The 25,175-nt window shown below is 38.9% G+C and overlaps 1 protein-coding gene across 2 annotated transcripts in view; it reads right to left on the bottom strand.

The window, feature by feature from the left end:
• Window positions 1-25,175, bottom strand: part of PRKN (parkin RBR E3 ubiquitin protein ligase) — a 938,258-nt gene that overhangs the window by 488,859 nt on the left and 424,224 nt on the right. Inside the window, exon 5 of one of the 2 annotated variants that reach the window (XM_089530072.1) lies at window positions 10,564-10,647. The exons of the other annotated variant lie outside the window; for it this stretch is intronic. Within the exon in view, the coding sequence (XP_089386198.1) occupies window positions 10,564-10,647 (84 nt within the window). The remainder of the gene's footprint in view (window positions 1-10,563; window positions 10,648-25,175) is intronic. 2 annotated transcript variants of the gene reach the window in all.

Raw genomic sequence — 25,175 nt, 5'->3', positions numbered from 1 at the left:
CCACCGCAGCCCAGCTCTAATGAAGTCCAGATTAGCCTAATGCACCATAGTCTTCAAATCTCACAGATCCCTACCCTGCAGCAGGCCAGGTTTATGTTACCTCACCTTTAAAAATATTTTTTGGTAGTGAAATCTAATTTGCAAAACACGGATCAACAAATATGGACATAAGATGCTTTTCAGCTAATGCACCATGACTTCTGAGCTATCAGAGCATTCATTCACAGACTGAGCCTTAAAAGCTCCAGAAAGAGACATTACAGTAAACTGTATCATTGATCAGAAGATTAATTGTAGATTGGCACAACAGGCTGCCCAGGCTCAGAAAGACACTGTTACAGACCACTGACATGATAGACTGTGGATAACAGGCCACTTGGAATCTATTTATTTTCCCCACTATAACATTTTAAGCCATCCCAGGGCACTTCAAGGAGGTGTTCAGACAGACTGATACTGGACATAAATCGCTACACATCCATGCATCCTCCAAAGCTTCTTGTCTGGAGACGTAAGTGATCTCAGTGACACTGCAATGGTTATGATGGGTTATTTTTACCTACTGATACTCACTATAATGTTAGGCCCTTACTAAGAGTGTTACCTCAAACCACCAATTCAACTTGTAATAATCCCACAGATACCTAGAGAGTTATTGCCTTTTCAAACAAACAAAGATATCACCACTCCAAAATCAACATACCAAGACACATGGATGAATGCTAAACCGGCACTGACAAAATTACAACTCAGATGGTGGGAAGTGTCTTGGTGAATGCAAGTGGAAAGGAAGTAGCACTAATTCTCAGCGATTCCACCACCACCAGTATTATCTTTGCCACCAATGTCCCCAAATAGAATGGAGGGACAGTCAGCCCTCTGTATCCACAGATTTTCATTCATGGATTCAACCATCCCTGGCTTGAAAATATTTTTTTAAAAAAATATATAAATTAAAATAAGCAAACCTTATATAAGGGAAACCATTTCACTATGTCACTGTATTTAATGGGACCTGAACAGCCACAGATTTTGCTATCCATGGGGGGTCCTGGAACCAAACTCCAATGTATACCAAGAGCTCACCATACATTCATCGGGGGGGGGGGGGGGAGGTCAGAGATAGATAGAGAACTGTGTACTTCTCCACACAATCACTGGTGGCTGGTTGCTTTATTTTCATTGGGGTGGATTTTAGTTCAGATGTCAGAGGAGCTATCTGAGGTTCTGGGCATTATTCCTAATATAAGGACCATTACACTTCAGACTAAAACCTAGAGTTGATTCACCACTTCACTGACATGGGAGACACCAGTCACCACTGCCTTCATCAGAACTCTTAAAGTTCTACCGGTGGAATTCATAAATAAATTAAGAGACTTTTGGAAAGTGCTTCTCATTGTTTGTGCCTTCAAGTTGTTTCCAACTTATAGTAACCCTAAGGTGAACCAATCACGTGGTTTTCTGGGGTTGAGAGGGTGTGAGCTGTCCAAGATCACCCAGCAAGTTTCCATGGCTGAGAAAGGAATCATACTCTGATCTCCTACATGCAAACCACTACACCACACTGGTTCAAGAAAAAGAAAGAAAGAAAGGAAGAAAGGAAGAAAGAAAAAGATCATGTGAAAAAATCACAATAAATCACACACATGGTATGATGAGTTATTTACTAGGAACATTTGGCTCTTAAGTTACACCATCTGTGATCCCCCCCCCCATTCCATAATTATAAGCTGTTTTAGTTGCCACGGCTGCATCCTATGGAATCTTGGGACTTATAGTTTAGTAAGGTACTAAAGGACCCTGGCAGACAATTCAAAATACCTCACATCCCACCAAATCCCATGACTCCATATGCTGGAACCATGGATGTTAGTGGTATCAAAGATGTATAACTACAGTGTGAAAGAAACCTGTGTGAGGGAGAGGTAAGTACACACTGAGGGCCCTCCTGTGGCACTCAGGTGATGTCTGGGTCCAGAACAGTGATGCTTCAGTACCTGCTTTGTTACTGTTTCCTTTCAGAGTAAAGAAATTGTCTAGGGGGTATTTAAATGCTTAACTAGTTGTAGCTCTTTGAGTCTTAACACTTAAGAGGCAACTTCATTTCCATGTTCCACGACCTGATCCTAACATCTAACTATTATCATCCTTTTAAAGACCAGATTTGTTAGCAGCCTCTTAAAACAGATAGAGCAGTAGCAGCCTCCAGGTTTACCAAAGCACTTCCCATGTAACTAACTAGTTAAGTGCCAGATCAAGAGCACATTTAGATAATAATGCCATTTGCATGAGCCCCAAGATCAAGAATGTAACACTTTCTGACTTATCTGAACCCCATGTCTACTATTTCCCCACTGAGACCAGATAAATCTCATAGCTTGATATATTCTCTAGTGCGTCACACTGGGCTGATGAGTCCCTTGTGGCTGAATTACTTCAAAGTGATTCTCAGCAAGGTCACGGCTTCGTCTCTTTGCTCACCTTCTCAAAAGCCTGATTCTGTAAGAGACTCTTGATGATCCTTTCATGCGATCACATCTTAGCTATGGAAAAGAGACTGCTTAATTGCCTGGCTCTTAAAAATGAGATACAGAACATTCATTCATTTCACAATCAGGAGGACTCTGCAGTGTTACGTGATAATGCCTTTAACAATACAGTAATTTCTCATTACACATTTTAAAGTTTTAAAATTAGAATGGTGACATTTTCACCCGGCGAGAAATGTATGCAGCAATACTAAACTTTAAGGAAGAAGAATATATCCATCAGGTTATAAGAGTAGAAATATTTTATTTATAACTGGCTATAGACAGCTTGTATTGGAAGCACCATATATTTTAGTCATAATACAAATTATGGAACCCATAATTTCCAAAGGAGTTAAAGAGAGGCCTGATCTCACTGATAGTGATGCAAATTCCCCCCTTTATTTCCCCCCTCCTCCCCTCATAGGAAACTGAACCTTTCCTGACAAAGTCCTGAAGAATGAGAAGCAGAAAATCCCAAGAGAACATTTGCTCAAGTTGCAGTACTAATGCTATTTGGATAGTGGGTTATGTCAAGCCAGTAGATGATGCCTTTAACTTTCACAGAATTGGTATATGTTGAGGCTTTAACAGACACAAAACCCTCCAACCCAGATATTTCCTCAATTTTCTTGTTCCTAAAGTGTCCCTCCTTGCCTTTTTGGCCTTTTGCACATCCTGCATAGGAACATGCTGAGGAAGAAGAAGCAGAGGGGAAAAGGAAAAACCCTGAAAATTTTCAGCCCGTTCTGCCACCCTTTATGATGGCAGCAGTCCCTCTCATCTTGTCCTGTTCTACCTTCTGAAAAGTTAAGTGAAGACTGGAAATTATTTCATTGTGATTTTGTTGTAGTGAAAGCACATACATAATTTGCTTTTAGATGTCTTTTGAATGAAATAACATTGGAACCTTGTAAGAAAAAGCTCATTTATCAAATGGCACGGTGTGGTGGAGTGGGGTGGGGGATGAAAAGGGTTCTGCCCCAATGAAATCTGTGTTTCATACTCAAGCAAAGTAAGGATTGAATCAGGTTTGGGGATATTTTGGCATCTTGGCAGAGTATCTCTTTCCAGGGAATAGTTTAAGAACTGGTGTAAATTACAAGATGCAAGTTATATGTATAGACATTTTAGAAACAACAATCAGTTCCATGGGAAGCTCAAAAAAATCAAAGCAGAATCCTGATGTGTAGCGCTTGGAAAAATGCTGCTGTGCCATTTGGTTAAGGAGGTATTCAGGCTATTTATTATTCTAAGATACTAGTATCCAAACTGTGCTCTTTAAGAGATTTTGGACTGCATCTCCCAGAATCCCAGACTATTGGTCAACATGGCTGAGGCTTCTGAGAGCTGAAGTCCAAAATCTCTTAAAGATTTTGGTTATCACAGTGACCACACATTCAATCTTCACATACTAGGTTGATTGAGGTTATTTGTTTGGATGTACAATGTGGTTTGGCTTGGGCATTTCCCTTAAGCAAAAGTTATAATTGGGGGGGGGGGGGGGGGATCACATAACAAACCCTCTTCTGTCTCTTCCCCCACAATTTTGGTGGTGCAGTGAGAAGATTATATAATAATCAGCTGTCTTTTGTTCCCTAAACTCTTGCAACTAGCAGCATGAACCATAAAACTTTATTGGCTTCTACAGACTTAGAACAAAGACAAGAACACTGTCTCAGAACATTTACTCATGGGGGCGGGGGGGGGGGGGGCAAGATTATCAGAGCCATTGCTACCATCACCAGACACCTGCTTTCTCCCATACCTTTCCTCTGGATCTATGGAGTAATTCAAGGTTTTTATTTTATTTTATTTTATTTTATTTGCATTATGATTATTTCTTCATGCAAAAAATCATAAAGAACCAAGATTGGTCCAGCATGCTTTAGAATGTGTAGGCTACATTGATTGCACTGAAATCAATGGGATGCGCAAGGCTAAATAATCAGGATCTAGTTAATGCTGAGAACTAGAAAAACATCATCTCTTCACCACCATGCCCATCCCCAGTCCATAAGGAAGTGTCTCAATCCAAATCAGTGTACAGAACATTTGAGCTTCTTCTGTGAGAATCCCAGTATCTTTAGAATAGATTTCCTCCTCCCTCTCTCCTCAGCTTCCATCTCCCCCTTCTCTCTTGCAGAAAACAATCCCCCCCCCCCATTTCCCTCTATCATTCATTAACTTGTATTATTAGATCAGTTTAGAGTTCCCATTGCCCACTGTACTTAACCAGGCTAGGTAATCTTCTAGAGACCAACCACTTGAAAGATTCTTTCAAAATGAATCCTGGAATGCTTTTTTTTTCTCCTTTCAGCTCCCTCAACTCTTTTGATGATTTCCATTTTGGGTGGCAAACTTACAGATCCATGCATTTTTTATATATATTAGGCTAGCTAGTCAGTCAGGCTGAAATGCTTCCCCCTTTTCTTTCTGTTTTGCTCCTTGCATGCTTAGTAAGTAATTATCGAGGCAACAGTTATTGTATGGAGGCATGCAGAGCTACAACAACATAAGCAAGGCTGCATCTACACTGCAGATTTAATGCAGTTTGACACCAGTTTAACTGCCAAGTGGTGTTAAACTCCTTTAATTCTGCAGTGTAGATGCACTGTCTGTGAATCTGTAGAATCCTATTGTCCTCCTGCCACTAATAATAGAATCTTAAATAGGTCTACTCAGAAGTAAGTCTTGTAAATCTGTGGAATCTTATACAGTATTTAGAATTGTGTACTTAAAGGCAAAGTCCAGATGCTTCATTATGTATAGACAAGGTGTTTGGATTGCACTATACATCTCTGGAAACAGAAGCCTAGACAGGTCTACTCTGAAGTAAATCCCATTAAGTATAATGGGACTGATTTCCCCAGTCTTGATAAGATTTCATTTCTCTCAGTTTACTCAGACAGGGCACTCCACACTAAAGAAACACTGAAATTATAAAGTAACATCTTACTGCTCTTATAAAAGAGACCTTGTTGTTGCTTTTATAGAAGCAGAATGAATGACATTTCATGGGTTTACCTGCTCAACTTAATACCTTATCTGAATAGCTTGAGCAGGTAACACCATGTTTACATAAAGTACTTAAGCAATAAAAACATCTTACCCATTGAATTTCTCATTGAAGTGCCTGCCCTGTTACTTTATTTGCAAATGACGTATCCCAAAATTATCACACCTTAAGCAGCAGGCAATTTCAGAGCTCAAAAAGACTTGAGCCAAAGATCCCTTTTGTTTTGTGAACAAATTTTCATCATTTTCTTACCCACAAATAGGTTCTCACAGAAGTCTCTGCTACGTTCAGTGGAATTTACTTCTTAGAAAGCAAACTTGGGACTGCAGTCTAAGTTACAACCTGGTTTTATTTTGTTTACTCAGAAAGCATGCCTTCTGATGTAAGTGAGACCTCTGTGTGTACAGCGGCATATTTTTTTTTTCAGTAGTGGAGTACAGCGGCATTTTTAAGCACAGAAGCCAGTGACATCACTGGGACAGTATGCAAGGAATGCAGATCACAGCAGGTGACATCCTGGAGGAGGGATGACACCCAGTTGGGTCCTCCTCTCCCTTCAGGGCAGAAAAGACAAACACTTGCCCTTCCTGGCTGCTCCATTGCCAAGCTGCCTCCCTGGAGAGGAAGTCTGGTGACAGTGGAGAGGATGAGCAAACATTCACCCTTCTCGGCTGCTCTATCATTGGGTTTTCACCCTGGGGAGGAAGCCCGGCAACAGAGGAAAGGAGGGACGAACATTCACCCTTCCTGGGTGACAGCCTCTACACCAAGTGGCACTCTAGCTAGGAACATCACTAACACTAGCATGAAGGAAATATATTGTTTCATCTGAGTTAAAAGAACGTAAATTCTCCAAATCAAAGGCATGAAAACTTTGGCCTTGCCAATATTTTCAACTGCAACTCTCCCAAGCCCTTGACCATGCTGTCTTGAGCTTCTGAGACTTGAAATCCCTAACATCTGATGGGCCATCGCTTCTCAAAATTGTGCTCAGTTGTGTACTTTTAGCAGCACCATATATTTTAATTATTATTACTGCTGCACAGACATGGAAAAGCTGCTGGGTGAATACTATCAGCTCAAACCAGGATGGGGTATAATTGCTCCCAGTTTTCACCTTAATAATCAATGCTTATTTCATGCACTGTCTTATATATAATACAAATTCATATCACTATATGAAGGTGAAAATGTGAACAGGACCTTAGTTAAATGTATGAAGAAAATAGGCATCTCATCATCCTAATTTAGGATCCTATGACCTTAATAGCACCCTGTAGATACTTAAATAGGGTCCTGTAACACTGGATTCCAAATTATGCACATTTTAAAAATGTAATGCATTTCCTCTTGGCTCTCATCAATAACCCTATGCACTCATTCATTAAAGAGTTTTGAATCAGGTGAAGAGGTGATTAAGCTAGCCCTATCTGTCTTTTGTCTGAAGGGCTTCTTCCACACATGGGAGCTCTCCACATGACTGAGAACTCCACATTTTTTTTAAATCTCAAGGTTATTTCACCATAGATATGAAGACATGTACAAATTTTGACAAATTCTTACCAACAAACAGAATGGAATGGAATTCTTGCCCATCCTCAATAGCCTGCCAGGGCAGAAGAAGCAAAACTTCAATGGAACAGAAGATAAATACTGTACACAACTGTAAACTATAAATTTCTTTGATCATTTGTCCTATGACTTACAAGTATGTGACTTCTGAGTGTGAGTCCTACGAATCTACAAATCTGAATTACTGCCATTAAGTGAGACTGCTGCCTTTGATTTTTGTTCATGCATTGCTGTTAATAGGATAAAGAAAAGGATTTTGGGTGGATTTCACTAGTATTGGGGTTTTTCCCCCATGTGTGTAATTACTATTTTGTACACTGTGAACCTCTCTGCAGTTGTCCTGAATGTTGGTTACTCCTCTTAAGACCACCTCACAGTTGCTGTACAGATACAAGTAAGAAGCAAGAGTGGGCAGGACATAATTCAGGTGCCTCCATTTCAGTACCCTATTTTTACCAAACAGTTCACTGGTATGATTTTTCCTTTTTCTAAAGTAGTACCTGCACACAACTGTTCTGTGCATGCTCTCTTGGATTCATGACAAGTACAAGTCATCTACCTAGGACAAGGCAACATTTTATTTCTGTCATAGCTACATTATCCCGGGGCAATCTGTCATGGTCACTGCCCGTGGTGAGCAAATCCAAAGCCTAAAGTAGGCAAATCCACCTCTTTCTTCTTTCTCTGCCTACTCTTTTCTTTCCAACCTTCTTCCCTATCTCACAGGAGACTTGAAAGGAGCAAATTGTTCTTGCAGAGTCCTGATTTGAGAGGGTATTTCAAAATCAGAATAAAAGCTGCAGATTGATATAACTGATCTGATGGGATAAAAAACAACAGCAAAGACACAGGAGTGATCAAGAGGTACATCTGAGATTGGAACTCTTCCTGAACCACAAACAGGCAGAGAAACAAATGTGAATGAATGCACAAAAAAGGTTGTGTCACTCATTTAGTGACAACTTTTCTCATTAAATGAGTGACACAACCTTTTTTGTATATTCTTTTGCAGGAAGTGGGTATCCTGGACAAGATTTTCTCTTTCTAACCAAAGAACTCGTTTTTTGATGTGAACCATGAATGCTTTATTTATTAGAAATATGGTATCTCTTAACACAGGCTTTCATCAGCAACATTATTTAACTGTCAAATAGAGAATTGTGGCATACCTCTAAAATGCCCACTAGTCTTGTCACTACATACTTTTCCTTGCTGCCCTTAAAATACATCATATGGTTAATGTGAACAACATATACATTATCCATGAAATATCTGTTTTAGGCAAAATTTCAGGGCAACCTGAGGATGTGCAGACCACCTCCAAGAAACCATCACCTTAATCTCAACACTGTATTTACTTCCCTCAACATTCCCTGAATGTCCTGCCTGAGCTGCAACATCCCAACTGAGTTCCCAAGTTTGCTTTAGGAAAAACTCTGTAGCATCTCTGATGGCTGAGTCTGTACAATTTCTCAGGAAACCAGATCACTGTGATAATACAGTAACCATATTGTGCAGTTTAAGACTCTACTATAGATATTTACAGCACCCTCATCAACATTGTATGATAGTGTGTAAATGTGATATTAAAAACCATACCCTCATAATACTCAGTATCTTACAGGATAAAGGTATCACATGCCCAGGAGATTATGGCAATTGGATTCTGGTTATGATGACATGGTAAGGTTATTCCTTTGGACTGAGATGTATTTCTATTTCTAATCATAGATTAAAGTTAGGATTACATGACATAATCAAGGATTATCTGTAAGGAAGTCTTCTTGCTAGGAAGCACTAAAATGCTATGGGGAAAGATGTTGACAAACTAACTGCCTTCATTCTCCATATCAGGCAGGAATCAGGCAATACCCAGGAATAGTTCAGAAGTGAACCTTTCCACAAGAGGTTCAAACACAGCTTTTAACCTTTTTTAAGAGTAGTTATAAATCATCACAAGAGAATGTTGCTGAAAGATCTAGTCAGAACTTATTTAGCCTACTATAATTATCCATAGTGGCATGTGTAGCCACTACAAATCCAGTTACTCTTATGATAATCAGGAGATGAAATCATTAATGAAAACACATTTAGGGGTTATGTAGCCTAATGATTACACCACAATGCTTGAAGAGTTTAGCTACCATCAGGTTTCTTGTGACAGTTTTTGACTATACCCAATAGTTGTTAATTTCCTGTCAGCAAAAGGCAGTTTAGAGGCAAGATGAACGCTGCTCCAAAGCCACTATCCCTAAAATATATTACAGTACATCTTAAAATTCTGTGCAAGGCCCAGTATGAGCAGAGAGAAATCATCTGTTGTGCTTTGGCAAATATAGGCGAGAACTAGCTATGGGTATTTAACACTATGGAAAACTTGAAGGACTGGTTGAGATGCTGTTATTTCAAAATTATTTTTCAAGCTGTTTTAGGCTGCATCTGCACTGGCAATATAATGCAGTTTGACACCACTTTAACTGCCATGGCTCAATGCTGTGGAATTCTGGGATCTGCAGTTTTGTGAGGGATTTAGTCTTCTCTATCAAAGGCCTCCAGCACCACAACAAACTACAGTTCTCATAATTCCATAGAATGGAGCCAGGGCAGTTAAAGATGTGACAAACAGTCTTATTTCTGCAGTGCAGAATCAGTTATTTGTCCTACCATATATGTCAATACTTATCTGGGGAGAGCATTCACTATATATAATGACATCGATGTTAATTCTGTATTTGACTGTGGCCATCATTCTTAAAATTCCAAAGGCTATCTGCATATTTCTAGGAACAGGAAAACTGAATTGGCTCAGATAACTCCCCTGATGCATTGTAAATTTGGTTGTATTAATGGTAATACATGGGATGTATGAAACCACTTGTTTAGTGCTATTACCCTGACTGCACTCTCTTAGATCCTCTCCTCATTCCTCACCTGTGTTTCTTCAAGAAGACACCCAAAAATTAATCAAAAATACGACTATGGACAAATGTAGGTGGTCCTGAAATTCAAAGGCAAGGATGGGATACAAATTACAAGCCAACCAGTAGCATTTGTATGTAGCAGAGGAGATTTTCAATCATGTTGTTGTGTGGGAAGGACATCTGTAGAATTTTTTGTTCAAACAGGCATTTATCTTAGTATTTTTCCCCTCAAAGATCATTTTCACACCCCAACAATGCTGGGAGGTTTTTATAGGAAAGTTTAGGAATACAAGAATACACTCATATGTGAAAACTTAGATTTCCATCTCAACAGAACTCACTTCAGTGTAATTTTAAAATGTTGAAGCTATGTTATGTTTGACTCAGCTGATGACCTGTGATCATAAATCTCAATTCAATCAAAACACACAACCCAAGACTATGTAGTCCTTGTGTTTAATTTCTGTAAGTGATTCAGTCTACTTTTTTTTATAGCCATTACATTTTCACAATCTCTTACCGCTATTTCTCCACTGCAGTTTTGGGATTGGCAAATACCAGTTATTCTGTTTGGAGTCAGAACGTCATCCCAGCAAGAAGGACCCTTTCCAAAAGAAAAACGAAAATGAAAATTACATTTTAAAATGCAGTTTGAAAGAAATTGTATATTTTCCTTTTGAATGTTCCAGGCAGAAAGGAGCACAAGGAAAAACATCATAGTTTAAAAACAGGAACAGAAAAAGAAAGCCCCGAATAGATACAAATATAATGAATATGGAGCATACAACAAAATGTACATGAGATGCATTAAATATTAAATCATAATATAGAAATATGCAATACAAAACATAAAAAATGTAAACCAAATCCAAATGTATCATTGTCAAAGTTGTTCCTACCACATAAACCAAATGTAGCATTATTTAAATCAAGGATGAAACTCATATGACCTTTGAGATGTTTTTGGACAGTGATTCCCAGCAGCCCTTGCCAGCATAGCCAATTGAGAGGAATGCTGGGAATTGCAGTCCAGTTTTCCACCTGTTTTAAATATAGTTTAGAATCCAATAGCCAGGACTTGCCATGCTAAATGGAATTTGCCAGTGATAAAAGATCCTTAACTGTCCTTTAGTTTACTCCTGGGTACAATTCAAAGCACTGTATCTGACTTATTAAAGTTTCTAATAGCCTAGAGCCCAAGTATCCAAAGGATGGCTTCACCTATATAAATCTGACTTATCTTTGAAAATCTTGATTAGATCCCTCCTTCAAGTCACCCTGGCATGGCAGGTTAGGCGGGTGGGAATCATGGAGAGGCCTTTCTGTGTGATGATACATCTTTCTGTGTGCTTTGGCATTTCAATTGCTGTTTTTATGAGATTTCATTGCAGATAATATTCACTGTTGATTTCACTTGTTTTAGTGAAAAAAATGAGGGAGGGAATATCTTGTCTCCAAATCCCAACAGACTTTAGGACTCCAATATTTAAAAGTCTACATTCTTCCATGACCCCGTCTTCCTAAAGCAGTGATGTCCAAACTCTGGCCTTCCAGGTGTTTTGGACTTCATCTCCCAGCATTCCAGACCATTGGTTAAGGTGGCTGAGGCTTCTGGGAGCTGAAGTCCAAAAACCTGGAGGGCCAGAGTTTGGACATTGCTGTCCTGAAGTTTAAAAACCTGGAGTGATGCTTCTCTTCCTGAACATCCATCACCTGAAACAATTCTGGTAGACACTTGAGACCATGTTTTGTTAGTTACATCTATTTTTTTGGAAAAACCAAACTAGGCCTGCCTCTGATGACCTTCTCCATATACTGTAGGCAAGAGCATGTTTATTTAGTGCGATCTTTGGGCCATAAACTATCCCATAAATACACGGTTTTAGGCTTCCACCGGTTATTCTGTTGTTTTGCCTGCTTTGTTTTGTTTTTAAACTGATTTTTATTAATGTTTGTTGTATTTCATTATAGTCTGTTTCATCATACTGTTGTTAATTACCTTGAGCACCATGTAGAGGATGCCAAGGTATAAATGAAACAACTAACATGAAACAAAGAAATATAAATATAATCTAAATGTTTGCAAAACACCCCAACTGCTGCACAAGACAAGTTTCTAAATGTATACATGTATAAATTAAATTGTTACAAGCAAGTCAATTATAACTCCTCACCATGTCTTGGTTCTTCATTACTACAATGAAGGTGATGGAATAAAAGGATTGCCTTTTCTTTGTGGTCTTATCCATTTCTTCCCTGCACCAGTCTTTAATCTGGTAAGAGTCATTCAAAATAACGCAACCTGTTTAAGTCTCAGGAAAGGAGAGGCCCCAGAGTTTTTTAAAATTTCAAAATTCAAAATCTGAACTTAAAAAAATGATGTTTGTTATTTTTTAAAAAAATATTCTTTTTAAATGTTCTTTAAAAACATCACATTTAAACTAAATCTTCACTATGTATATATAAATATATTTACGTTGTGCATATGATATTGTAATTTCAAGATATAATTTTAATTTTGCTACTTGTTTGTATCACAACTATTAGCATTACATTCAGTGGTAGATAGGAATTATGACTGACGAGTAACACTAGTGCAAAAAAGCATTACTAAGGATTCTGTATGGTGTGAAATGGGAGGAAGTCATAGAATCATAGAATTATAGAGTTGGAAGAGACCACAAGGGCCATCCAGTCCAACCCCCTGCCATGCAGGAAATTCAATCAAAGCATCCCCAACAGATGGTCATCCAGCCTCTGCTTAAAGACCTCCAAACTCTGGGGGAGTTTGTTCCACTGTCAAACAGCCCTTCCTGTCAGGAAATTCCTCCTAATGTTGAGGTGGAATCTCTTTTCCTGCAGCTTGGATCCATTGTTCCTGGTCCTGTTCTCTGGAGCAGCAGAAAACAAGCTTGTTCCCTCCTCAATATGACATCCCTTCAAATAATTAAACAGGGCTATCATATCACCTCTTAATCTTCTCTTTTCCAGGCTAAACATCCCCAGCTCCCTGAGTCGTTCCGCATAGGGCATGGTTTCCAGACCCTTCACCATTTTAGTTGCCCTCCTTTGGACACACTCCAGTTTCTCAATGTCCTTTTTGAATTGTTGTGCCCAGAACTGGACACAATATTCCAGGTGGGGCCTGACCAAAGCAGAATACAGTGGCACTATTACATCCCTTGATCTAGACACTGTCGCATCGCACTGTTCACTCATGTTCAACTTGTGGACTACTTGGGCTCCCAGATCCCTTTCACATGTGGTCTCATTCAGCCAGGTGTCCCCCATCCTATATCTCTGCATTTTATTTTTCTGCCCTAAGTGCAGTATCTTACATTTCTCCATGTTGAATTTCATTTTGTTAGCTTTGGCCCAGCTTTCAAATCTATTCAGCTCATTTTGAATTTTGATCCTGTCATCTGGAGTATTAGCTATTCCTCCTAATTTGGTGTCATCTGCAAATTTGATAAGTATGCTCCCAATTCTGTCATCCAAGTCATTGATAAAGATGTTGAATAGCACTGGGCCCAGGACAGACTCCTGTGGGGCCCCAGTGGTCACTTCTCTCCAGGATGAAAAGGTGCCATTGTTGAGCACCCTTTGGATTCGGCCGGTCAATCAGTTACAAATCCATGTAACTGTCTAGCCCACTTTTTACAAGCTTGTTTGCAAGAATGTCATGGGAAGCCTTGTCAAAGGCCTTACTGAAATCAAGATATACTATATCCACAGCATTCCCTTCATCTACCAAGCAAGTAATTTTATCAAAGAAAGAGATTAGATTTGTCTGGCATGACTTGTTTCTCTGGGTGGGATGACACCATGAGTTTCCACACCGGGTGACATCAACCTTAGCGATGCCACTGCCTACCAGGCCATTTTATAATGAAGATTTGCAAAGTGTATATTAGAAGCCAGTGTGATCTGAGTGTTTGACACTGCTTTAACTGCCATAGCTCAATGCTATGGAATTGTAGGCTCTGACAGGGAAGTCTAAATATCTCACAATACTACAAATGCCAGAATTCCTTAACATTGAGCCATGGCAGTTAAAACATTGTCAAACTGCATTAATTTTGCCGTGTAGATGCAGTCGAGAATTCTGGGAGACCCTGTTTGACCATGAAAACACAATGGCTGACCTTGAGCAAATCACTCTCTTTCAGCCTCAGAGGAAAGCAATGGCCAAACTACTCTCAATAAATCTTGCAAAGAAAACCCTATGAGATTGTCACTATAAGTTTGCATTGAAATGAAAGAACAAAACACCAACAAATGTGTGATATTCACAATAACTCAAGACAAAAAAAATGAAAAAGATGACACTATATCAGCCAGACTGGTACTAAATAGCTGCACCAAAACAAAACATCCCCTCCCCACATGAGAGGAGCACTTCAAGCGTGATTATTGTGTTCGCTCTAAGATTTAGAGAATTCTATCAACCTGTAATCAGCCAGTCAAATGAACTATTGAAATCCACTGCACATTACATGACTTACAATTATCAGCTTACTTTAATCAAAGAAAAGGAAAAGCTTCCTGATTGCAAGATTAAAAAGACAACCACTTTTGTAGAGATTCTCAGCTGGCTACTAGAGTACGTTCCAGTTCGTAAGGAAAATGTCATAGTTTTGTTTTGCAAAGGAAACTGGCATAACTAAAACTTGTAAAAAAAAGTTTCTAAAAACTCTGTGTAATAGAAAGTTGGCAACTTCTATTGCATAAAGGACCATGCTGGAAGAAATAGGGGAGGCAAAGAACTAAATTCACATATGGTGCCTCTCCCCATATGTGCCTGCCTGAGGATTAAATGCTATTGCAGGAGGGGTCCCCCTGCATGAGATCAATGCACTGTGTTGGAGCATGGGACAGGGCTTTATTAGCCATGACAGCCCAACTACTGAATGTCTCCCCTTTGAAGGCCCGACTGGCACCAAAGTTAATGTCATTTAGGCACTAGGTCAAAACTTGGTGCCTAGCTAAAACTTGATGCCTGTTCATCAAATCGTTTGGGCATCGTTAACTCATCCCAAATATGGTGTACATAGTTTTAAAGACTTTTAAAATATTTTAAATCTGTTTTTAACTTATTACAGAAGTTTAATATGCCATAGGTAATTTAATTATTTTATTGTTTGAAATTGTGTCACTTGTTCTAATGCTTTTTGCAAGCCACCCTGAGATCTTTTGATATAAAAATATTTTATTATTAAACAAACAAACAAATATTATACACCCCAGGCCAAATATATGGGAAATGATGCAATGCTTAAGAGCACAGACATGCTCATCCTCTGATCTCTAAAACATTTCAACTCCATTTTGCACTTCTGTGTAAGGTTTTCTGTGTAAAAATATGGATTTCCTTTATTTAAAGTTTTAAAAAATGCTGATATTTAGGAAAGTGGGAAGCTGCAACCCAAGGTAATTACTAAAATAAAAGACACAAAATATTAAATATATAAAGACCTATTGATTCTATCCTGTTAGAAAATGTTTCTCCAATGTTTTCAACTATTCCTCTTTTCAAAATTCACTTCATGTTCTGGGGGTTCTTTATCTGCTTGTGTTTGAATATCTGTTGAGTGGGACAGTAAAAAACAAAACACAGTGTCATTGAACTAAGAATAGAGGAGAAGGATGCTTATGTCCTCTTAAAAGAAGAGCATGGAAAAGTGCAGCCTGTGGTTCTCATATACCCAGGGCCACCAATACTCCCCAAAATAATTTTTTTAAAAACAAAAATGGTGAAAATGCTTCCTGACATTTCCCTGGTGGCAGGGAGGAGAATTTGAGTAATTTTCCAAAAACCAAAATTTTTTTAAATTATGGATTTGAGCATGAATTGATATCATCTAATTGCCCATCTCTGTCCAGAAACCATGCACAGGGAAATGTAAGATCAATGTAACACTTCCTTCTCCCCAATAGCATTACACAATGGGGTGGGTAAGGATTCAGTTCTTGTTATTACATGTCTTCAGGTTGATCTTACTTACAGTAACTCTGTCATAGAGTTTTCTTGGCAAGATTTTTCCAGAGGAGGTTTGCTACTGACTTTGTTGAAGACAAAGGCGGGTTACACTCCGCCATTAAAGTACGCGCAGAGCTTCCGCACCTCCCTAACCCTAATACGCACTCTGCACGTAAAAAATGACGGCGGCCTCTATACGGGGCGGCGCGGACGTGACATCCTCGCTCCGCGCCAGGGCACCTAGTGCGCCCTTAGCGCGGACCAGGAAGGAGCTCCATTTTGCGGCGCCGCTTTGCGTCGCTGGGCGCAGCCTTCAGAAGGCTGCGCCCAGCGAAGCAAGGGAGAAAGGGGCCAAGTGGCCCCTTTCTCCTCCTCCCTGCCTTGAAGCCCCAAGGACACCCCTTTTCAGGCTGCGGATTGGGCCCTCAGCGGCTGCCGTTCTGGCAGCTGAGGCTCCGATACCCCGGGGAAAGGGGCAGGTACAGACCACCCCAAATGGGCGGTCTGTAACCTGCCAAGGAGAGGGTGGCTTGTCCAAAGTCACCCAGCAGGTTTCCATGGCAGATCAGGTGTTCAAATCATGGAGCTCATTCACATTACACAAAGACAGCACTATTTTAAAATGTTAACTACCTTGGTCCTGTCCTGTGGAGTTCTGGGATCTGTAGTTTGGTGAGGCGCCAGAGTTCTCTGGCCAAGAATTCTAAATGCCCTCCCCTATACTGCAAATCCCAGGATTCCATAGGACAGAACCAAGATGGTTACAGTGGAATAACAGTGCTATTTGTGCATATTGTAAATGAGTCCCAGATCTCCTGAGCTCCATTCCACCCCTCTAACCACAGAATTACACTAGATCTCACTTCACTGCTCTCTATAAAAACAATGTGTATATTGGTGTAGTGTATTGTCGCGAGGCACTCAATATTACCAGGCCATAGTTGATAAAGCAGAAATGTGCTACCTGTTTCAGAAAATTATGCCTAACCTTTGGGCTCCATCTTCATGTGGCCCTTAGTCCAATGAGAGGACTCACCTCACATTTTTAGACTCATTATGATATGCAGTAGCTGTGTTTGAACTGAAGTTGAACTGGGCAGGTTTCAGATACCATTTTAGAAAGGGGGAAAACAATAACAGGAGAAGTGTACTAAAGAAATTCAGCCGAATGAGAAATTAATCAAATGCAGTGCTTGAACTGAGCTTTTTAACTTGTGAAACCAGGAAAAGGTCAGAAACTCAGGTCAGCACTTGAAAGTCAATGAATCATCAAATAGTTTGAAGCATTTAGAAAGACTGAACTTTTAAAATGTTTCATACTTCCTCTGCCTGATAGTTTTCTCCAGTGAACAATACAGTGCTGTACATCATTTTAAAATATCATCATATCAGTGGAGATGTACATGAAAGATATAAAACATTAAAATGCTCTGCGAATTTATTTTTATTGTTTATTCAGAAATGTTTGGGTTACCTTTCTGACAAAATACAATTAAAAATTTAATACATTGTTTAAACGCAGCAGAAATATCAACAGAACTATGAGCTGGAGAAAATCTTAAAAAGAAAGTGTAGAGCTAATTATCATCATCAACAACATCACCATCAATTTTGTTTTGCAAATGAATGTTAAATTTATTGGATTTTGAGAATCTCCCAGTAGCCACATGGCCAGAAGGAGGAAGTGCCAACCTGCAAGATATACCCATCCATATCATCTAAACTGAGAACAAAAACAGCAAAATGCAGGCATATGACTAACATCTTCAGCATTACCCAAGATCCAATGTGAAACATAGTGTATGGTTATACTATGTAATGACAATAAGGTTATTAAAAGTCAACATATATGCAATGGTACGTGTGGTATGGTATAGTGATTTGAGTTTGGGATTATGATTCTGGAGATCAGGGTTTCAATCCTCACTCAGCCATGAAAACCCACTGGGTGACCCTGGGCAAGTCACTCTCTTTCAGCCACAGAGGGAGGCAAAGGTCACCCACACTGAACAAATCTTGCCAAGAAAACTCTGTGATAGGCTTGCCTTAGGGTCACCATAAGTTGTAAATGACTTAAGGCACACCACCACCACCACATGGCACAATGAGCTGCTGATTTTTTTGTGCCATCAAAGCTAAAAATCACTGTATTATTTTTTTTCATTATCACAGAAATTTCTGCTTCCAGAAACATGAATTTCCACAAGAACAAAGCACCCTCTTTACCCAGAAATGGGGGGCGATATTATTTTTGGCCTTTGAGAAACTGGAAATAGGATTTTCACACTTGGTTGTTATTGTAGGTTTATTTTTATTTGTTGCTTGCTATATTTTATTATTTAATGTTAATATGTATTAATATATATTTTGTTAAATTATTTTAGTAGAATGTACACCTTAAGCTGATTTTATTTTATTTTATTCTATTTTTAACTGATTGTATGCACAGCGCTTTGTAAATAAAGCTTAATAATAATAATAATAATAATAATAATAATAACAACAATGCACACTGGATTTTAATGGCAGGAGGGATAGACTCAATGAAGGAAGCCACGGCCCTGAGTTTACAAGACCTGAACACAGCTGTTAATGACAGGGTGTCTTGGAGGTCTCTCCTCCATATGGTTGCCTTAAGTCAAAGCTGATGTGATGTCAATTAATAAAAACTAGAAGTGGGGTACATCCCATCCAGTCTAGCTATATTCTATCTAATTTTAAAAGAGAAATGTTCAGTAAAAATGAGATGATTAGTTAGTAACCAAATTATGGAAGAAAAAGTCTGAGAAGGGTCAGTTCTCTTCAGTAAGTCTATTTAAAAGTACTATGATAGCATGTTAAATAAAAGATACAGCACAGGTTACAAAAGGGATTGATGAAATCCAAAATGATGTCGGTAGAAGGCAAAGGAACTAGTGAAATTTATTTATTTCCCGTATAAAAGAAATTAGAGAACATAAACAGGAAACCAAAGCCTATGTGCAAATCACAGAAATGCCTTTTAAAATACCTCACTTCTTTAACCAGCTTCAAAACGGAGTTGAAGACCATCCTGTTCAGAGAAGCGTTCCCAGGTATTGCATAATTGTCACTTGCTATTTGATGTTCTTTTGTTGCTTGTTTTATTGAATCATTTCCTGTATTGCTATGTATTTTATATGTATTATCCTACTACAGAGGCAGGCTAGCTCCAACAGGCTTAATGTAAATTAAGCTTTCAGATGAACGTGATAAGTATAGCCAACTGAAGGGAATTTGCCTTGGTATGACACATTGAGTATCCCTTATCTGGACTTCCAAAATATTCCAAAAACCAAACCTTTTTTATGGGTGGCTCCGATAATGACACCTTTGCTTTTTTATGTTTTATGTTATTTTTTAAAATATTGTGTGAAATTACATTCAGGCAATGTGTATAAAGTGTATATAAAACAGAAATGAATTTTGTGTTTAGACTTGGGTCTCATTTCCAAGATATCTCATTATGTATGTATATGCTAATACAGTTATTCCAACTTAATAATAAAAAACCAAATCCAAAACACATCTGGTCCAAAGCATTTCAGATAAAGGAGACTCAGCCTGTACAATGTGTACAGCCTGTACAAGCTAGTCACTCCTAAAATCAGCCCATGTGCTACCAATAATGCAGAAATGGTTTGGAAATATTCCCAATTAGCCCCACAATGAGGTTCTGCAGTATATTAGGTCAGGGAAGTTGTTGAGAAGCTTAATAAATTATTAAAGGTGTAAACTGGACTACAGCACAAAAAATGCCACAAAGATCACAACAGAGCCACTGTTGTTTAGAATTTGCTTTAAAGGATTAGGTTGAAGAGTGGTGAGACAATGGATACAATTATAAAGGTTAATTTACAAGTCACTGGAATGGATGATATTCACTGGATAGTTCCGTAAAGAAATGAAATGTGTAATTGCTGAACTACAAAATAAAATATGTACTACTGTAATCAATTTTCTCTTAACACAGTGCTTTAAGGTCAACTTCTTATTTTTTTTAAAAAAAAAACATATTCAAGGGTGTGAGAAATCTAGAAAATCAGCTATAGGAGGTGAGCTTAGCATCTATCCCCAGTAAATCAGAAGAAGTCTTTGGTAAGGCTAAACTGCTAAATGTAAGGAATCCATTTTAGGGAGAATCACCATGGTTTCCTTCAAAAGAAGAGCACAGCCTTGCCTTGTTGACCTTTTATAATTTATTTGGGATTGTCAACAAGCACTGGAATAAATATGAAGCAGCAGACAGTGTTTACATGGATTTTCAAAAGCTACTGATCAAGTCCCTCATTAGTTAATAGAGAAAAGTCTTATGCAATTGTTGAAAAGAAAAAAAAAGTGTTCCAGAAAGATGGAAATAACTACCATATTGGTTTGTTGTTAACTGCCCTCGAATCAGCCAAGACTCACTATTGGATGAGACATCCTTAAGCTTCACTATCCTCCACCGCTCTGCTTAAGTGCTGCAGCTTCATGCCCATGACATCTCTAATGGAATGTTTCCATCTGGCGTGCAGTCTTCCTGTCTTTTTACTACCTTCTACCTTTACAAGCATCATTATCTTTTCAAGAGAATCATGCCTTCTCATGATGTGGCCAAAGTACAACAGCCTCAGTTTCATCATCATATTCAAAGACCCATTTGTTTCTGTTTTTGGCTGTACGCTGTATTTCTCCAGCACTACATCTCAAATGAGTTGATTATTTTCCTATCCATTTTACTGTTACCTAAACCCCATTCCATCTGTATATACACCAAAGCTGCTGCTAACACTTTTAAATAATCCAAAGTCTTGGTTAATAGTATGGTAACCAAACTTTTGTACACTGCAATGAATTTTTCATGGCAACTGATGTTGGAAAAATTTGATGTTGGAGTTCTTGTTTTCAGGTGTTCGTCATGGGCTTCCCAGAAGCATCTGATATTTGACTAGCATCTGAAATAGAATTTAAGGTGGTGTCTGATCTAGCAGTTTCCGGTGGCACTCCTTGTGTATGTACCTACATCAGATGAAGGAAAGCTAGAATGTCAAGACAGAAGAAATGAAACCATTGCAAGACAGTATGCTAGAGAAAGATTGGACAATTAAAGTTATTCTTGACATCAAGATGCAGCATGATATTAAAAAAACTATTAAAGTAATATTTTATTTAAATGAAAGGGATAAGAACATAAGAAGCCGGATTGAGCCAATGTTGGATCAGACCAAAGCCTGCTCTGGATCAGCATTTTGTTACCACGGTGGCCAGACAGATGCCTGTGGGAAGCCCAAAAGGAAGAGTTTAGTACACATGGTATCCAGCAACTATTATGCAAGGATAGTAGGATTAAAATGTGTCCCTGAACACACACAAGGAATTCTGAGCTCTGTTCCAGAGAACATCAGGAGAGAAAACCTAGGACAAGCGTCATTTTCAGACCAGTTGCAAGGCTGCTAGGGTAGGTTTTTGTGGTCAAATTTGGTCATTAATGACCATAAACATGAATCCCCAGCAGTTATGAGATTGTAACTGCTGAAAAGGATGCCAGCCACTGGCTTACTGGGGGATGTTGCACAAAATACTTCACAAATGTATTACTCTGATGTCTTACCAAAAAAACCTGTCATAAGGTCATCATCAGTCAGAAATGGCTTGAAAACATACAACAACAACAAAGCTGAAACAACAATCTCCTGTTACTTCCACAATGTGTTTTCTTCCAAGTTGTAAAGAAATAACATATTCAAAAACAGACTGACTTTTTTCTAATACAATACCAGTACAAAAAAGAAATTAGGCTTCCAAATGGGGTGATTCATTTTTATGTGTTCTTAACAGGTTTAATTTAGGAGGGCCAACCGATTATCATCATCTGTTTAAATTCCCTGTGTAAAGAATAATCTCGCTGCAGCATAAATTAAGCTTTCAACACCCAGGTTAGAGTCAAGCAATGACCACATGATGGGCTTCTAACTGTTACATGATAGGAGATCTCATTTAAATTCAGAGCATGGAACTGTGTTTGAATAGCAATAGATATTATCATGTAAAGCTTCATTTATTTCACTATCCTTTATATCTTGATAATTGCTAATCCAACTGGACTATATTTATTAAATGAGATAACACATACATTAGATTTTAAATGCATGTTTGTGCATTATCATAGTATAAACATTATATCTTTGTTCCCAAATGTTTGCCTGAACTTTGCAGAAAATTTTTCACTCCAGCTATGCAAAGCATATATAAAAACATCACTAGCTATTTTTCAGGGGTGGCTGGCGGTGGGGGGATCTGTGTGAAGGAACACCAGAGGGAAAAGACAAGAAACAAGGGAGAAAGAAACCACTACTGCAGCTCTCATCCACTGTGCTCCATTCCTTGTCCTTTATTTTATGTTTGAATGTTTAAAGAGATATGTTAAGCTGTCTCTTCAGCTGTCTTGTAGATATATGTCTTGTTTGTTTTATCCAGAGCAAAGAGAGGATCACAAATAGTGTCAGATAAAACTACCATTTCTATCACAAAACTGTCCTGTGGAATGTTTTTGAGATGAAACAAGGTAACGCTAACCCCATGAACATATTTGAAAAAAATGATTTGATGGGCCTATCCAATATCTGTTGTACACAGGTAAATGGGTTTCTGTCATGATACCCCTGGAGGAAGTATTCCTAGAAGAGCATTATAGATTTATATTATACTGTTCCTAGCACCTGTGAGGAAAGACAAGCCAACTAAACTGGAGGTATCAGATTATAAATGGAGAAGCTCAGGTTCAGATCCCATGGTCAGGCAATGAAATGGGCTGAGATTGGACCAGACTCTAGCTCTCAACAGGGGGATCATAAGAATAAAAGGGTGTGTGTGTGGTGCATGTTGACTTGAGCTCCTTGGAGGTAGGACAGAACATAGGTGAAATAAATAAATAAAAATGTTTTGCTAAACATTGGGGTTTGCTTGACATAGTGCACATATAGCATGACACATACTTACTGCTTACAAAATACTTAAATGTGATTGTAAAAATAATATTACCACCCCAGATCTCTAAACAGCAGGGGAGAGAGGGCAAAACTGGCATATAATTGCAAACAGACTATTAGAACAATGATTTGTAAAGCGAATAGTCTGAAAACATTAGACTGCTCCATTACTTGTCCTCATTGGCATAACTTTAGCGGTTACACATTTGATCTGAAATTTTGCTGTCAATACACCTGTGCAGTCTTTAATATTCACAAACCAGTCCTTAAAGTTTTGGACTCCACTACCACAAATATTTTGAAGGTTTTTATCTTTCAGGATGTGGTCATCAGGGCTGGATTATTTTCTGGATCATTTAAATGCATGTATGGGGGCATATCCACCACTGCTTAAAGGATTGCCTCTCCCAACCTAATTCTTCCTACATACTTGGGTCAGCTGGAAAGGCTCTGTTATGATGTCCTGGCCATAAAACTGCCAGTCCAAAGAATCAGTCTAACTTCTTGTGCTGTCATTCCAACCCTGGTTAAAATGTATTGCTTCCAACAGCGTTTGACCTCATCACTGTGTGAGTAGTTTTTTAAAAAACAACAACAAATAAACACACAAACTGACTGCTTTGCTTTGTAAAAGTTGTATCTGCTTCCTCTTGCTTGTGTTTTATTGTTGAAAATTTGTTTTGAATTGGTAGCTTTTGGTAGCTGTTGAGGGGCATTGGAAGTGGAGCAGAAAGGCAGATATAAATATTCAAATCAAGTAATTCTGTTTGTTTTCAAGAGATATGTTGTTATTCCTCCACTCAAGTAAATTTATTTATATGGAAGAATGGCTAGGCAATAAGACAAAAATGAAATGTCACCATAATTTCTCACAGAGGAACATATTAAAGAAAAGCCGCACCATTAATAGTACTGGCTCACTCAGTAGTTCATTCACTGGTTTCCTTAAGAGGAGAAGAGACAGACCATGACTTAACTATTCCTTGGAATCAGTCTAATTCTGCATCCCTTTCCCACAACTTCCATTTTTTAAATGCAGCAAAACAAGGAAATTAAGTAGTTGCAAATGCAATTCACTCCCCCTTTCTTTGTAAAATATAAGTCACAACCAAGCTGCATGACAACTGTAACTTGGTATGCTAAGGGACCATGCTGCACCTTTGAGACTAACTATATGAAATAAATTGTAACATAAGCTTTCATAAACTTGGACTCGAAACAGACAGGCCAAATAAACTGGTTTCCAGCTGCATTCGGAGAATAGCATTAATATGATACATGCCCTGAGTGCCACCGGAAACTGTGCCAAGGTCCCATCTTTTACAAAGAACCAGGCCAAACAGGAGCAGACAAAAGCCACTCCTTTTGCTGGCCAAGTTCAAAACCATGGCAGTGGCCCAAATCAGTGCCCGATACATGTGGTCGCTGCAGCCCTGGCATGAACAGCACCAGCACAGCCCCACCATGTTTCTTTTTAGCACATCTGCTCAATGCCTTGGTATACTTCCTCAGATGCATGGAAGACCCTGCATCTGCTCCATGCACTTTCAGGCATCTGAGGAAATAGACCAAGGCTCTAGAAGCCTCTCCAAAGCTGTGGCAAGGCAGCAGGAGCCAGACTTTTCAAGAGTGGACTAAAATTTGCTTCTGCCCAAGGCCCATTTGGGTCCGCAGTCATGGCTCGATTTGAGAGAGTGCCATCCAGTTGCTGAGGTCCCAGTGCGATTGGTGCTGTAGCAGCCAGAGGCTCCTTTCAGGCTTTCTGTTTTAGCCCCAATCTACAAAAGCCTATGCTACAATTTATTTTGAACAGCTAGTCTTGAAGGTGCTACTAGATCCTTTTGCATATTGATTTTCCAGATTAACACAGTTATGTCTCTCAGTTGTGACCTGATGGGGTTGTTCCCACTACGGTTTAATCCAGATCTCAATCCAGTTGAAACCACCATGGTTCCCACATAATTTGAATCCCTGAAGCAATTCAGAAAAGGGGGCCATGGTTTTTACCCATTTTTACTCATTTAACCCACATCAAAAAGACACTGGTAAAATGGGGTATTTTTTGGACTGAATCGATTTATTTGGAAAGAAATTGATTCAGTCCAAGTGGGAACTGGGCAGAACCAAATCGTATTCAAATCTGCCCTGGTTCCCACTGGCAGC

This window comes from Sceloporus occidentalis, unplaced genomic scaffold, assembly GCF_023333645.1.
Source record: "Sceloporus occidentalis isolate IW3139 unplaced genomic scaffold, rSceOcc1.0.p SCAF_6, whole genome shotgun sequence".
NCBI lineage: Eukaryota > Metazoa > Chordata > Lepidosauria > Squamata > Phrynosomatidae > Sceloporus > Sceloporus occidentalis.
Note: the sequence above shows the minus strand (reverse complement) of the source record. Positions and strands in the feature narration are given on the sequence as shown.